Source organism: Rhinopithecus roxellana, chromosome 15, assembly GCF_007565055.1.
Source record: "Rhinopithecus roxellana isolate Shanxi Qingling chromosome 15, ASM756505v1, whole genome shotgun sequence".
In the NCBI taxonomy this organism is placed as follows: domain Eukaryota; kingdom Metazoa; phylum Chordata; class Mammalia; order Primates; family Cercopithecidae; genus Rhinopithecus; species Rhinopithecus roxellana.
In genome coordinates this window covers 96,945,789-96,959,483 of record NC_044563.1, presented here as the reverse complement: position 1 = coordinate 96,959,483, position 13,695 = coordinate 96,945,789, and the positions used below count along the sequence as shown (strand labels likewise).

Genomic DNA, 13,695 nt, shown 5'->3' with positions numbered 1-13,695 from the left:
CCAGCCTGCTCAACAAGAGCGAAACTCCGTCTTAAAAAAAAAAAAAAATTGTTAAAGATTGTAAGGTGTAAAAATGGCAAAAGTAGCTATTTGTCCTGGATTTCCTGACCAGTCACAAATCCAGATGGTCTTTTCTTTGTCCTACAGAGGTGGAATGGCACATCTAGTTGATGGAATATGATGCAGTTATTTGAAATGACATTAAACTGGCTTAAACTAATGGAGAAAGTATTTACATTACAATAAGTTTTAAAAATGAAGATGTAAAGTCACATATATAATTTTGATTATATGTAAACAAAAAACCACCCTTTTTCTCCCCACCCCCTTCCCCTGCAGAAAACCCAGGCATATAAAAAGGATGGATGTAACTATACCAAGTGTTACAAATGGTTTTCCTTTCAGTAGCTGGACTATGGGTGATGTTTTTCTCTCAGTTTTTTCTTATAGTTCTCAAATATTCTGTAATAAGCCTATAATGTCTTAAGTGGGAACAAATTACATTTGATAAAATCCCAAACACGCCAGGTGCTGTGGCTCACACCTGTAATCCCGGCACTTTGGGAGGCCAAGACAGGTGAATCACCTGAGGTTAGGAGTTTGAGACCAGCCTGGCCAACATGGTGAAACCCTGTCTCTACTAAAAATACAAAAATTAGCTGGGCTTGGTGGCAAGTGCCTGTAATACTAGCTACTTGGGAGGCTGAGGGAGGAAAATCACTTGAACCCAGGACGCGGAAGTTACAGTGAGCCGAGATCATGCCACTGCGCTCCAGCCTAGGCAACAGAGCAAACTCCATCTCAAAAAAAAAAAAATTTTTTTTTTCAAAGAAATCTTTTTTATCGTTGGATCTTGTATCCTGAATTTTAGCTTAGAGATACAGCTGCCATAACTGAAGCAGCCTGAGAGCTCTTTTTCCTTGTCTGACCCTCCAGAAATCTGAAGAGTCAGGCAAGACCAGGTTCCGGGATGTTTTGGACATAGTTCTGTCTGGAGAAAGGGGGTGGACAAGGCAGCCTTTTGGGCCCTCTTCCTGCCCCTGATCAGCAGTTATCTTGCTGCATACAGCCTCTGCCAACAGCAAATGTGGTGACATTCTCCCTCTGAGTGGGGAGCAGCAACAAAAGTCTGGCTGGGTTGGAGGCCGGGGGCGTGGAATCTGGAGTGAGTGTCTGAACTGATAAGGAGCCAGTGCTCTTTCTGCCTGGTAGGACTTGCGTCTCCAGCTGCCAAGCATCCCACAGGGCCCAGCCCTTTGGGAAGCTGGTGCCTGCTACAGTGGTCCTGCTGCTGGCATTGCTTGGGAAGTGCAGTAGTCACGGCTACTTCTGCAGAGAACTTCCCTTGTGGTGTAAGATATTGGGCTCTGTCTCAGGGCACAGAAAGGATCACTTATCTTTTGAGCAGCAGGGTCTTCGAAGAAAACAGTGTATTTCCATGGTGGAAACTAGGATGTTCCCTCATTGCATTGCTCTAAAAGTGTTCGTGTGAAGGACTTTCTGAATGCTGCTTTGTCAGTTGCGTCCTGCCTGGATCCTCTAGCTCCATCTCCTCAGAATCCTTGCCCAGGCCTCCAAAGCAGATTTTTACACTCTTCAGGCAAAGAGCCTCGGTTTTCTGTGGTCTGCCTGGTCTCCAATGACCTGGATTCTGTTGCCTATCGGAGCAGTGGACAGAACGTGGAGACTTCCACTTTGAGGAAGGCTTGCTGATCCTGGACTTAGCAGGGTCTTCGCATCAGGCATCCAGCTGTCCAGGAATAGGTACTGGATTTGTGAAGAGGGATTTGTCACCACTGCCTTGAAAGACTGGCAAATGCTGGGGATCTGCGGAGGCAGGTGAGGAGGACTCTTCAGTGGCTCTTGAGTGTCACACTAAGATGCTCCCAGAAAGTTGGCCATCCCAGGGCAGCTTCTTGGTGAGAAGTTCCATGTGTCTGGGATGCTAATGGGGAAGCCCCAGAGATTCTTACTGGGGGCCCAAGGCTTATTTCATTTCTTCCTGCTCTCCAGGCATAGCACAATGGGTTAATATCTCTGATAGCTCTATTTTGGGGCAAATGGAGTGTTCCCAGAATAGGACTCTTTGTTGAGTAGTCTATTTTGGGAGACAAGCCCCACTGGCATTTATGTAAGGGATTCTCTGTGTGTATCTGGGGGTGTGGTTGTGTGCGCCAAGTGATTTCTTGTTACTAATTATAAACAGCTTCTTTTGGGAGCCAGGGAAATGGAGGTGTGTGTGACGGCATGGATTGCTCTTGCGTGCTGAGAAGAGTGGCACATCTGTGCATGCCCATCAGATGGGGCAGTTGTCACAGACACCTGCTTAAGAGAGTGAGTGTGGGGACTTCCAGACAACAGCAGGGATGACAGTCCGTCCTCCTTTATTGGGGTGTCAGGCTGTGGAGATGTGCCTGTCTGTCATCCTCTTGATTCCCTGAAACATACGGGCAGGCTGGACATCGCAGCCCTCTGGCTGCAGTCTGGAGTCAGGCAGCCTCCAAACAATCAGGGCTGGGTTGTTCTAAGGCCTAGCAACAATTCCTACCTGAAGCTGATCTTACTGTACTTCCTACTCTGCAGCTCAGCTCTTACTCACTGGAATCCCCTGTCTCTCCACAGGCTGAATCCACATATGTCGAAGCACGAGAAAAACCAAAGACCGTCCAGCATGGTCAGTGAAACATCCACGGCTGGGACCGCCTCCACCCTGGAGGCCAAGCCTGGACCCAAGGTGAGCTCCTGGCCACTTGTTCCTTCCTTCCCCTCTTTTATATTTTGCCAAGCCCCTTTGTAACCAGAAGTCCATTTGATCTTCACTATAGTTTTGTGAGAGAGACCCATAGGAGTGTTCTCCCCAAATGACAGATTAGGAAATTGAGGCCAAGAGGGGTATGTCCCTTGGGCAACAAAACAGGTGATTGCTGACAGATCCAGCACCGGTGTCTAGGTCCTTGAGCATGTTCTTCACTTTCCTCGTGTGGTTGGGAGGGCCACATTTCTGTTTACATGTAGCTGTGTGTTAAAGAGAGCCTGGAGAGATTTGGTGACATGAGGCCCTGAGAAAGGGTGGCCTTGGGAAGGACTCAGAAGTTTTGTGCTCCAGGTGTAGAAACACTAAGGATCAGGGAAAAGAACCAGCATTGAGGAGAGGAGGAGAGTGCCAAGGGATGAACCCAGATAGGAAGGGTAAATATCTGGAAATTGGCAAAAAGCTGTGACCAAAAATTAGCTTTGCTTCAGAAAACCACGGAACATATTATAGCCAACAGCTGCTGCTGAAAGTTGATTGAAAAATTCCTTTTAATTTTTTTTTTCTGTGACCCAGCTGGGAGGTTTGCCAGGTCTTGGGCTTGCCTTTTAATTAGAATGCTGTGGCCATGTGCACGCCCATTCCCTGTCTCCTGGCTGTTCATTTGATCAAAGGGTGCTGCCGTTTAGAGTGAGGCAGAGAGAGCCGACGGTCCTCCTAACATACAAGTGCTTTTTTATGTCACCTTAAATTCCCTGCTGCTAAAATTCAGTCTGCTTTTTTGTAGATCATAAAGTCCAGCAATAAAGTCCACAGCTTTGGGAAGAGAGACCAGGCCATTCGGAGGAACCCCAATGTTCCCGTGGTGGTGAGGGGCTGGCTGCACAAGCAGGTGAGGATGCCGAGGAGTGAGAATTGTGGAGGAAATGGCTCTGACTGAGTTCTCTCCTTTCCCAGGCCCCAGGAAGCTAGGGACGGGCACATAAGCTTTCTGTTACTGAGTTTGTCTGAGGCAGCTGGATTCTACCTGCTGCACTGCATTGTTTGCTGTTTGTTCTTATGAGTGAACTGTCTGCTCAATGGTTACAGCTTCTCTCCCAAAAGCCACTTGACCACTTTGGCCCCTGGTGCTATTGGCTGCCCTGGGGCCCAGGCCGCAGTGTGGGTGGTCAGCCTGAATCCAGCCTTCCTGCCAGTCCTCTACTTGCCCTGGCCTTCCTGATGTCAAAGATTCTTTGTTATTACTTGGCTGAAAATTTTCATCTTTTCCTCTCCCCCTTGTCTAGCATACATATCCACCTAGCATCTCAAATTCCAATTCAGCCAAACTCAGCTCATTATCTCCTCGCCACCCTGGCCTACCATTTCCCCAGGACTGCTTTCTCCAGATCTTAGTAATGTTACCACCATTCTCCCAGGAACTCAGGTTGGAAACCTCAGCACTATCACCAGATCCTCCTTCCCCCACATGCATTCAGTAAGGAAGTCCTGTCGGCTCTGTGGGCTGAGGTCATTCTTCATTGGAATCCCTACTGCCAGTTGACCTGCCTAGGGTCCTCTGTTCATGGCTGGGTTGTGAGTTCCCAGAGCTAGAGACCCTGTCTCTTTTGCTCTTCTTCTCTCCTTGCCGGTCATTCATTCATCTATTCTGCAAAGTGCCTGCCATGTCCTAAGCTGCTAAGAGCAAGTATCAAGAGAAACGTGGTTCCTGCCCTTGAGGAACTCATCAGCTACCAGGAGAAGCAGATAGCATATCTCTCACTTGTCACATTGTCACCCAGCCCTGTCTCTCACCTAGCATAACATCCAAAAATGTCAGAGCTGCAATGTAAGTTTTGGTGAAGCTTTGTGGGAAGACAGAGGAGGGCATTACATTGCATAGCACACAGGAGAAATCCCAAAAGTCCCCTTAAAATCTTCCTCTGCAACTCTGGCTCTATGGCAGCTGCAACAGCTCCCTGCCTCTTCTGTTGGACACTCCTGGTACCACCCTCTCTTGCTCCCACTTGCCCCTCACAGTCCTGTCCTGCCTCTTTTCTTACATTTGCCCGTGTCTTTTTCTCACTTGAGTCATTTAACCCTCTGACTTCTTCTGTTTGCATCCCTGTCCCCATTAAACAAAGGATGCTCCTTTGACATATGGAGAGAGACGGAAGTATTTGTAAATAATTCCCAACACCTAGCCCAGGCCCTTTGGCTGTGCTGTAACCAAAGGGATCTGTGTGCTGTGGACACACAACAGAGAGTATCTATACTGGGGGTTGTCCAGAAAGGCTTCCGGGAGGAAGTGATATTTGAACCAGGCATGGAAGCATAGATAAGAGGTCTCCAGACAAAGCAAATATCATGTGCCAAGACCTTAGAAATCATCTCTTGATTTGCAGAAGGTAAAACTGATAAACAGTTGAAATCATCAAGTTAAATTTGCTTTTAGCATTTTAGTAAGTAGAGGAGGAACAATCCTCATGTTGTATTTCAGTTTAGAAATTGTTAGGTTTTTTCAAGCTTGTCAAAAACTTCTGCAGAAGGAAGACAATTTAACAGCCATCTCTATTTTTTTAATTAAAAAAAAATTTTTGTACAGATGGGTTATCACTATGTTGCCCAGGCTGGTCTCGAATTCCTAGCCTCAGGTGATCTTCCTGCCTTAGCCTCTCAAAACACTGGGATTACAGATGTGAACAGCCATCTCTAAAACTAAAAGATGCTCTGAGGTTTTCCTAGGTTTGAGAGAACACTCACCCTAAAACATTCTGTTTTTCTGCCTTTGCCATGTTTTTAAAAAATATTCACAATAATTTAAAACATTATTGATAAATACAAACATTTACATTTCAGATGAGTAGAGACAGATTTTTCTTATGAGACAATTTGATAGCAAAGAGAATCCAAATCCTTTTATATTGAACGGAAGGAAAACACAACAGCAGAATACATCCTATATGGCACAGAACTGAGCATAGTCTAATGAGAACTTTGCCTCACTTAATTCATTAGGTAACTTAAACTCTTTTTAATAGTTCAATGTAAATTCAGTTTTCCAGTCAGCATAAATGAAGGTATTTTATAGCGTAGCCACCTAAATAATAAACAAACAAAAAACCTTTTTGTTAAGAACCGATTCCTTTCTTAATTTACTTTCTAGAAGAAAGTGGCTTATAATATTATACATTAATTTGTTTCTAGGAGACAAAAATAAAAACCCTGCTTCCTTCGGATAAACCATCATTTAATCTAAGTTCTAATGTCCTATACAAAGAATGGTTATTCAATAAAATGGTTTTTATTTATTAAAAGAAAGAGTGAATATGGACAAATATTTGGTTCTGGAATCAGGGTGTGCATTCTTGGAAAGGGACAACAGTATGCCCAGATATGACCCTGACTAGTTTTCTTTGCTTTGCAGGACAGTTCTGGGATGAGGCTATGGAAAAGGAGGTGGTTTGTGCTTGCTGATTACTGCTTATTTTACTATAAAGGTGAGCTAACAAGTAGCTTATTACCCTGCCAAAGTGTTCAGTTTTACATATGTGGATGGTTGATGACTTCAGTTTTACCAGTCCTGACACAGGAAGTTCAATCTGTTGGGTTAAAGTAAATAGAATCCAGTTTGCCTGCTACTAAGGGTCTCAAGATTCAGAGTCATTTCCGTTTCTGTCCCATTTGGGACATAGGTCTGTCTTTGAGGTACTCTGGAGAAATGAGAAGTGTGGATCATTGATTGTATTTTGTAACCTGTCATCTGGATTTATTGGACGTTGGATGGGCAACTGGTGAATTGAATTGGCCATCTGAGCTTCTATGGAGCCCCAGAACATAAAGTTAGGGACTATGTGTTGTTAAGAGGGAAGTCTCAAAATGTGGAGAAAGAGCTTACTTTTAAGATAAGGCTAGACTGCTATTGGTGCTTTCAAAGCAGTTCAGGGGACTGAGAAGTGAATTCCATCATGGGAGAATCTGAGGAGGCTTCTTAGAAGAGAGAGAGGAGATACGCTTTTAAGAATGGGTAGAGCTGGCCGGGTACTATGGCTCATGCCTGTAATCCCAGCACTTTGGGAGGCCAAGCAGATGGATCACCTGAGGTCAGGCCTTGGAGACCAGCCTGGCCAACATGGTGAAACCCTGTCTCCACTAAAAATATAAAAATTAGACGGGCGTGGTGGGGGGCGCCTGTAATCCCAGCTACTTGGGAGGCTGAGGCAAGAGAATCGCTTGAACCCAGGAGGCAGAGGTTGCAGTGAACTGAGATCGTGCCCTTGCACTCCAGCTTGGGCAACAAGAGTGAGACTCCATCTCAAAAAAAAAAAAAAAAAGAATGCGGAGAGCTTTGCCTGTGTGTGGGTCAGGGGAGGATGGACATTACAAGGGGAGGAAACAACTTGGCTGAAGTTCTGGAAGCAGTGGGATGGATGAGCCCAGGGAAGCTGCCCAGAAGGTTGTTCTGATGCGTTTTTCCATTCAAAGACAGCCGAGAAGAAGCGGTCCTTGGGAGCATCCCCTTGCCCAGCTACGTGATCTCACCTGTGGCCCCTGAGGATCGCATAAGCCGCAAATACTCCTTTAAGGTACTGCCCCTACACCCTAATGCAGCCATTCTGTCTAAAGAAACTGTGTTTTCGAAATGCTTTCATAAAAGCAGTTGCTTTTGTCAGGAGGGGAAAGAAGCTAAGAAGCTAGAGAGTGTCAGATTCAGGTTAACAAAGTTGTAAGTTATTTAAACAAGAATAATATCATATGACCAGTACTGTCATTTGACTCTAAGCTTTGGAGTCGCCAAGCCATGTTCAAGTATTCAGACCACTCCTTCCTGTCACTGCCAGTCTTGTGGTTACCTATCGAAGCACTTCTTGAGCTGTCTTATCACTGTACTCAGCCAGCCTACCATCCAGCCATTTCGTGCAACTGGTGACCCCTCATAATGGGTTTATATCCATTATATTATGAAAACTCACATTGAAGGTTAGAGGCCTGCGTGTTGAAGAGGCTGTCAGCTTTGTCCACTTTGTTTATCTGGTTGAAAAGCAGTTAGAATGAAATTTGGTTTATCTTCTGTATCATAGAAGATTTCCAGGCAGATCCCTTTACCAGTAAAACCCCTTTCCTACTTGTTCTGTGTCTGTACCATTTGGGCTGAGTGAGGCCATGATAATTAACGGCAGTTTCGCCCTGTAGCACCTGTCAGGTGTGGAGGCTCTTGGAAGGTGTGTTTGGGCTCAAATGTAGGGAGTCCTGAGGTCTTCTCTGTTGGTGGCCTCCATGGATTTCCTTCACTGCAGGTGTTAAGATCTTGGGTCCCCCAGGGAAGGTAAGGGTGGGGTGGATTGAAGATCCACTTTACTGGCAGTTGGTGTCCTAGGCAGAGTGGACATCCTAGAGAGCACTGAAGCAAGTAGCCCTTGGTGCCAGTCGCCACAGGGCACAGCTCTCTCTTGGCTGCTTAAGATATGAGGCAGTGTCATACACTTCAAGCTGGAGTAGGGGCTCCTGCTCCCACTATACTTGTTGCTTGGCCATTTCCATGTTGGGGGCACAAGATGAATACTAGACAGTAGGTAGTAAAACAGATTGAATAGAAGTCATACTTTCCAGCTGTAGATAAAGGATCATGGGAAAGTTCAAGGTAAGATGCCTGCCATTCTCTGGAAGGGTTAAAGGAAAGTGTTGGTCTGCGGCTGGTCCTTCATCTGTGAGGGGCTTGCACAGTCAGAGTCTCCATCAACACCTTGATCTGGAGCCATGGTGGTGCTGGTGGTTGAAAAGTCAGTCTCATCTTCCTTCTACCTTTCCTTCCTAAGGAGGCACAGAACTGAGCTGATGCTGTGGCTTTACTCATCAATAGGTTTGAGTTGTTCTTCTCTTTCCCTCGAGTGACGCTACTGAGTGTCACTCCAGAATTGCTAGGATTGGTGATCCTGGGATACTGCTCTGTGTCACGTTCATGTGTGGAATACTGTTGCTTTATATCTTTAAAACATGATTTGGGAAGTACTTTTATACATGTGACCTCATTTAATGCTCATGGTGAGGGAAGGATACGAGAGCTTAAGAAACTTGCCCAAAGTCACAAAGCTGGAAGATGACAGAGGCAGACTTGGCCCTGAATTCTATTCTCTTTCAGTTTTCTTATAGGGCTCCCACTTTGTATTATTTTCTCTTCTTCCTAGCTTTTCTTCCATGTCTTATCTTGGTCACTTGCTGCACAGACATCGCAGGAGGTAGAAGGTGGTTTGAATTGACATTTATTGTATCATTTTAGAAACTTATTCCTGGCTCTGAAAACATTTTGTTCAGTGGCTTTCAGATTCATCCTTTACAGCCTGAAAAATCTTCCTTAGAAAACTCTCTTTTCTAGAGTTGAGCACTGCCCAGTTGGGCAAACAATTGGGATAGTGATGTTGCATATGATGTTTTGGGAACAACATTTGGCATATCCTTAAAGTAACATATCATAACTATATATATATATTTTATCTTAACACTTCATTGGAGGTGTGAAAGTAGATTCTAGGCAAACATCTTTAATCTGTCTTAGATTTCTTTTCTCAACATTTATCTTAGAAAGACTTTACTGAGAGTGTTCCCTAAATCTTTTGTCTGGGAGACAGAAGGCATCATGCGTTTGGTAGAGGTCTTTGAGGTCCTCAGGATCTGAGAGCAGAGAAAAGCTACTACAGACAGATCTGGTGGTGTTTAGATGGTTCTCCAGAAAGGGCAATGATTTCGTGAGTCTGAAAGAGTTATCTTTTCATTTGGGTTGCAGCATCCTTCTTTTAGGGGCCAGAGGGTAGGCCCTGGGGGCATGCCGCTCAGGGTCCATATTCTTGGGCATACCAAGGAATACACAGTGTTTTGTGCCTGGTCTTGATACCTGCCTTTGATGTTGGTCCTTCTCTGTATATAGAGCTGAAGTTCTCAGACTGGTGCTAGGGTACCTTGTCGGAGATAGTTCAGAGTATCCACTGTACCTGGCCTACTTTTTAACCTTTAACTGAAAGGTAACATTTCTTTCAATTAAGAAAGCAGGTCACAATGTGTATCAGCAGTACCTGTGACTTGGTCACCAATAGAAACTATAGATATCTTCATAACACATTACAGCTGTTGCAGGTATCTTGAAATATCATTTATGCTCATCACCATTTTAAAATCACAATAATTATTACATCTGCCACCAGATCTATTATGCAGTACATTAGTAAACAAACACCTGCGTCACTAGACCACACATTTAAAAAATATTTTAAGAACTATATTTCAATATAATAGATTTATTTTGTATGCTTAACAGTCTGGAAAAGGTTCATAGTATTTATCAAACTGTTGAAAGTGTCCATGCCATAAAAAATGTTAAGGTCCCTGCTCTAGATTCTGAAGACATGCCAAGAGGCGTGGCTTTTCACTTATGTAGTTCTATTTTATAAACTTCTGTTGCACGTTCTGATTGTCTATTGGGTAGTATAATAAATGCTAGGGATACAGCAATGAATAGGACAAAATCCTTGCTTTTTTAGGGCTTATATTCTCAAGTTTGCATCAGCATGTGTATTATTATAGGATGAGAAGACACCAAGAAAGAGCTGCCTTTTTTCTCTCTCAATTTTGTTTTTTGTATATCTATCAAATTCATCTCCTCCTCTCCACTTCTGCTGCCACTATTCTGTCTGGGCCACCACCATCCCTCCCCTGGGGAGCACACTATGGAGCAGGACCTAGTGTATAGTAAGTGCTCTGTAAGCATTAGCTGTCACTGATTCAGCCTTGGAACTCCTCTGCAGCCTACAGTTCATCCTCTATGCTCTTCCTAAGTTGCACCCTTGTTCCAGTTGTATTCCCACTGTAAGCCCTTCAGTGGTTCCCCATTGCTTTCAGGATAAAGCCAATCTTTTTTTTTTTTTTTTTTTTTTTGAGACAGTTTTGCTCTTGTCACCCAGGCTGGAGTACAATGGTATAATCTTGGCTCACTGTAACCTCCGCCTCCCAGGTTCAGGCAATTCTCCTGCCTTAGCCTTCTGAGTAGCTGGGATTACAGGCACCTGCCACTGTGCCCAGCTAATTTTTTTTTTTTTTTTTTTTTTTTTTGGTATTTTTAGTAGAGATGGGGTTTCACCATGTTGGCCAGACTGGTCTCGAACTCCTGACCTCAGGTGATCCACCCGCCTCGGCCTCCCAGAGTGCTGAGATTACAGGCGTGAGTCACTGTGCCCAGCTGGTTAAGCCAATTGTGATTCATGAGGCCCCAGCTTATATCTCCAGCCACATTTTTAGCCACTCCTATCTTATGTCTTTCCTCTAGCCATATACAATTGCCTAAGGCCCCAGGACCTTTCTTGCCTATAGGCCTTTACTTAAACTTCAGCCATAGCCTGGAATGCCCTTTCCCACCTCTTACTTGTCCTTCAGTTCTCTGCTCAAGGTCACCTTGTCTGGGAAGCCTTCTCTGAGCCCTCTGGACAGGTTAAATATCCTTCTTCTCTACTTCCACAGCTCTGTCTCACTGCACTGTAAATGGTTGACTCACCCACTCAGACCTTTCACCGGGAAAACTGGTTCATCAGCTAGTTCTGCTAGTCCCATTCTGTAGACAGAGACCACAGGGAGCATTCATGTATAATTGGAATTGTGGCCAATGACAGTGCTTATACTTTCCAAGATATGGTGGGGTCAGGCTTACTTGTGTTTTGTATTTAGTTCCCTATAAATTTGTGATGGGGAGGGAGGAAAAAGAGTCTTAAAGTTTCCAGAATGCTGTTTCAGCCAACCTCCCTAGGTTGCTCAAGTGACTGCTCCTTCAGTAACATCAGCTGACATCTTTTGAGCCTTACAAATGCCAGGCTGTGCTCTAAGCAGTGTATGTCTCATTTCATCTTCACGTGGCCTTATAAGGTAAATGCTACTTTTACCCATAGTCCCATTTTAAATATGAGGAAATAAAAGCATGAGGAAGTTGAGTAATTTACCCAGGGTTACCCAGTGGGCAAGAGGCAGAGTCCACCTTGGACCTCAGGCTGATTCCAAGAGCCCAAGTTCTTACCCTGTTCACTGTACTGCTTGTAGTCAGCCTAAAGGTTGGACATGAGAAGTTTCTCTTCTCTTCTCTCCTCTCCTCTCCTCTCCTCTCCCCTCCCCTCCCCTCCCCTCCCCTCCCCTCAACGGAGTCTCGCTCCGTCACCCAGGCTGGAGTGTAGTAGTGTGATCTCCACTCACTGCAACCTCTGCCTCCCAGGTTCAAAAGATTCTCCTGCCTCAGCCTCTTGAGTAGCTGGGGCTACAAGTGCCCACTACCATGCCAGGCTAATTTTTGTATTTTTGGTAGAGACTGGGTTTCACCATGTTGGCCAGGCTGGTCCTGAGCTCATGTGATCCACCTGCCTCGGCCTCCAAAAGTGCTAGGATTACAGGCACGAGCCACTGCACCCGGCCCCTTTTCTTAATCTCAATAAGTGGTCACCACTGCCTCTGCAAGTTGTAAACTCGAGATTCTTATCCTTTATACCTGGTGTTCCCTCTCCTTCCATATCCAGTCCATTACCAAGGCCTGCAGATATTACCTGCAAGTTCTCTCCAGACCCTGTCTGCTCCTCCCCTTCTCTGCCTCCACCACCATCTCTCACCTGTGCTCCTGTAGTAGCCTCCTGACCCATCCCCCCTCACCTGTTTCTGCTGATTCGCACCTCTTCTCTGTATTGCAGCCAGAGTGGTCTTTCCAAACAAAATCGGATCACATCATTCCCCAGTTTAAACCCTTTAATAAGGCTGGGTGCAGTGGCTCAGCACTTTGGGAAGTCAAGGTGGGTGGATCACTTGAGCCCAGGAGTTTGAGACCAGCCTGGGCAACATGGCAAAACCCCATCTCTACAAAAAATACAAAAATTAGTCGGGCACGGTGGTGTGCTCCTGTAGTCCAGGATACTCAGGAGCCTGGGGTGGGAGGATTGCTTGAACCAGGGGAGTGAAGGTTGCAGTGAGCCAAGATAGTGCCACTGCACTCCAGCCTGGGCAACAGAGCAAGACCTTGTTTCAAAACAAAGCAAAACAAAACAAAACACCCTTTAATAGTTTCTCATTGCTCTTTCATGAAGACAAAACCCTACATGATCTGCAAGGCCCTGGTGGTCTGGCCCTGCTGACTTCGGCAGCCTCCCTTCGTGCGGTTTTCCCCTCCATTCCTCTGTGCCAGTCATGCTGGCCTCATCGTTGAAGATGAACACACTGAGTGCACGTGTCCTTCATGGGGTGCTACCTAGCTCCTCCCTGCTATTACTTAAATGGCTACCTGCTATGTAGAAGGCAGCTGCAATGTCAGTTCCTCAGGGATCAAGCTGGGCTCCCCTGTTATCTTCCTGACAGCATCCTGACCTTGATGACACTACTACAGCTGTAGTTACTTGTCCATAGTATTTCTCTTCTATGTGGCTATAAACTATCATGACCTTGTTTAATTCTGTCCCTCTAACTTTGGTAGGGTGCCTTTCACATAGTAAATACTCAATAAATGATTCATTATTGTTGAACAAGTTCCAGAATGAGCCAGCCAGTTGATGGGCCCTGGGTGCTCCTGTATTTTCCACTGAGGTTTCTCTATTCTAAAGGCTGATGTTGGGGGCTTGAACCATGAGGATTCTGGCTCCTTCACCAGTGCTGTGTCTAGAACTGAGGTCCAAGAGCCAGGAGAGCAACCATATTCTATGGGTGTCATGTCTTTGAAGTAAATTCTTCACTCACATCCTGATTTCCTTTAGGCATAGCTTGTTTTCTATTCAGTTATGCAAAGTTGCTTCATAGGATTATGTTAACTGGAAAGCAAAGAGCAGAGAAAACGGTACCATCCCTGAGTTGACACTAGGGCAGGAGTGAGAAGATTCACATCATCTGGGTCCTAGGCTCAGGACACTTTGGACTGGGGTCACTTGGCCAGATGAAAAGGAAACTCCCTGTACTTCTTG

The 13,695-nt window shown here is 45.3% G+C and overlaps 1 protein-coding gene across 7 annotated transcripts in view; it reads left to right on the top strand.

Annotated features, from left to right (window-relative positions):
• The window catches only part of PLEKHA7 (pleckstrin homology domain containing A7), a 233,303-nt gene that overhangs the window by 152,619 nt on the left and 66,989 nt on the right, over positions 1–13,695 (top strand). For all 7 annotated transcript variants that reach the window (XM_030918966.1, XM_030918963.1, XM_030918968.1 and 4 more), the window contains 4 exons: positions 2,623–2,734; positions 3,540–3,644; positions 6,159–6,231; positions 7,217–7,317. In XM_030918966.1, coding sequence (XP_030774826.1) covers positions 2,623–2,734; positions 3,540–3,644; positions 6,159–6,231; positions 7,217–7,317 — 391 coding nt within the window. The remainder of the gene's footprint in view (positions 1–2,622; positions 2,735–3,539; positions 3,645–6,158; positions 6,232–7,216; positions 7,318–13,695) is intronic.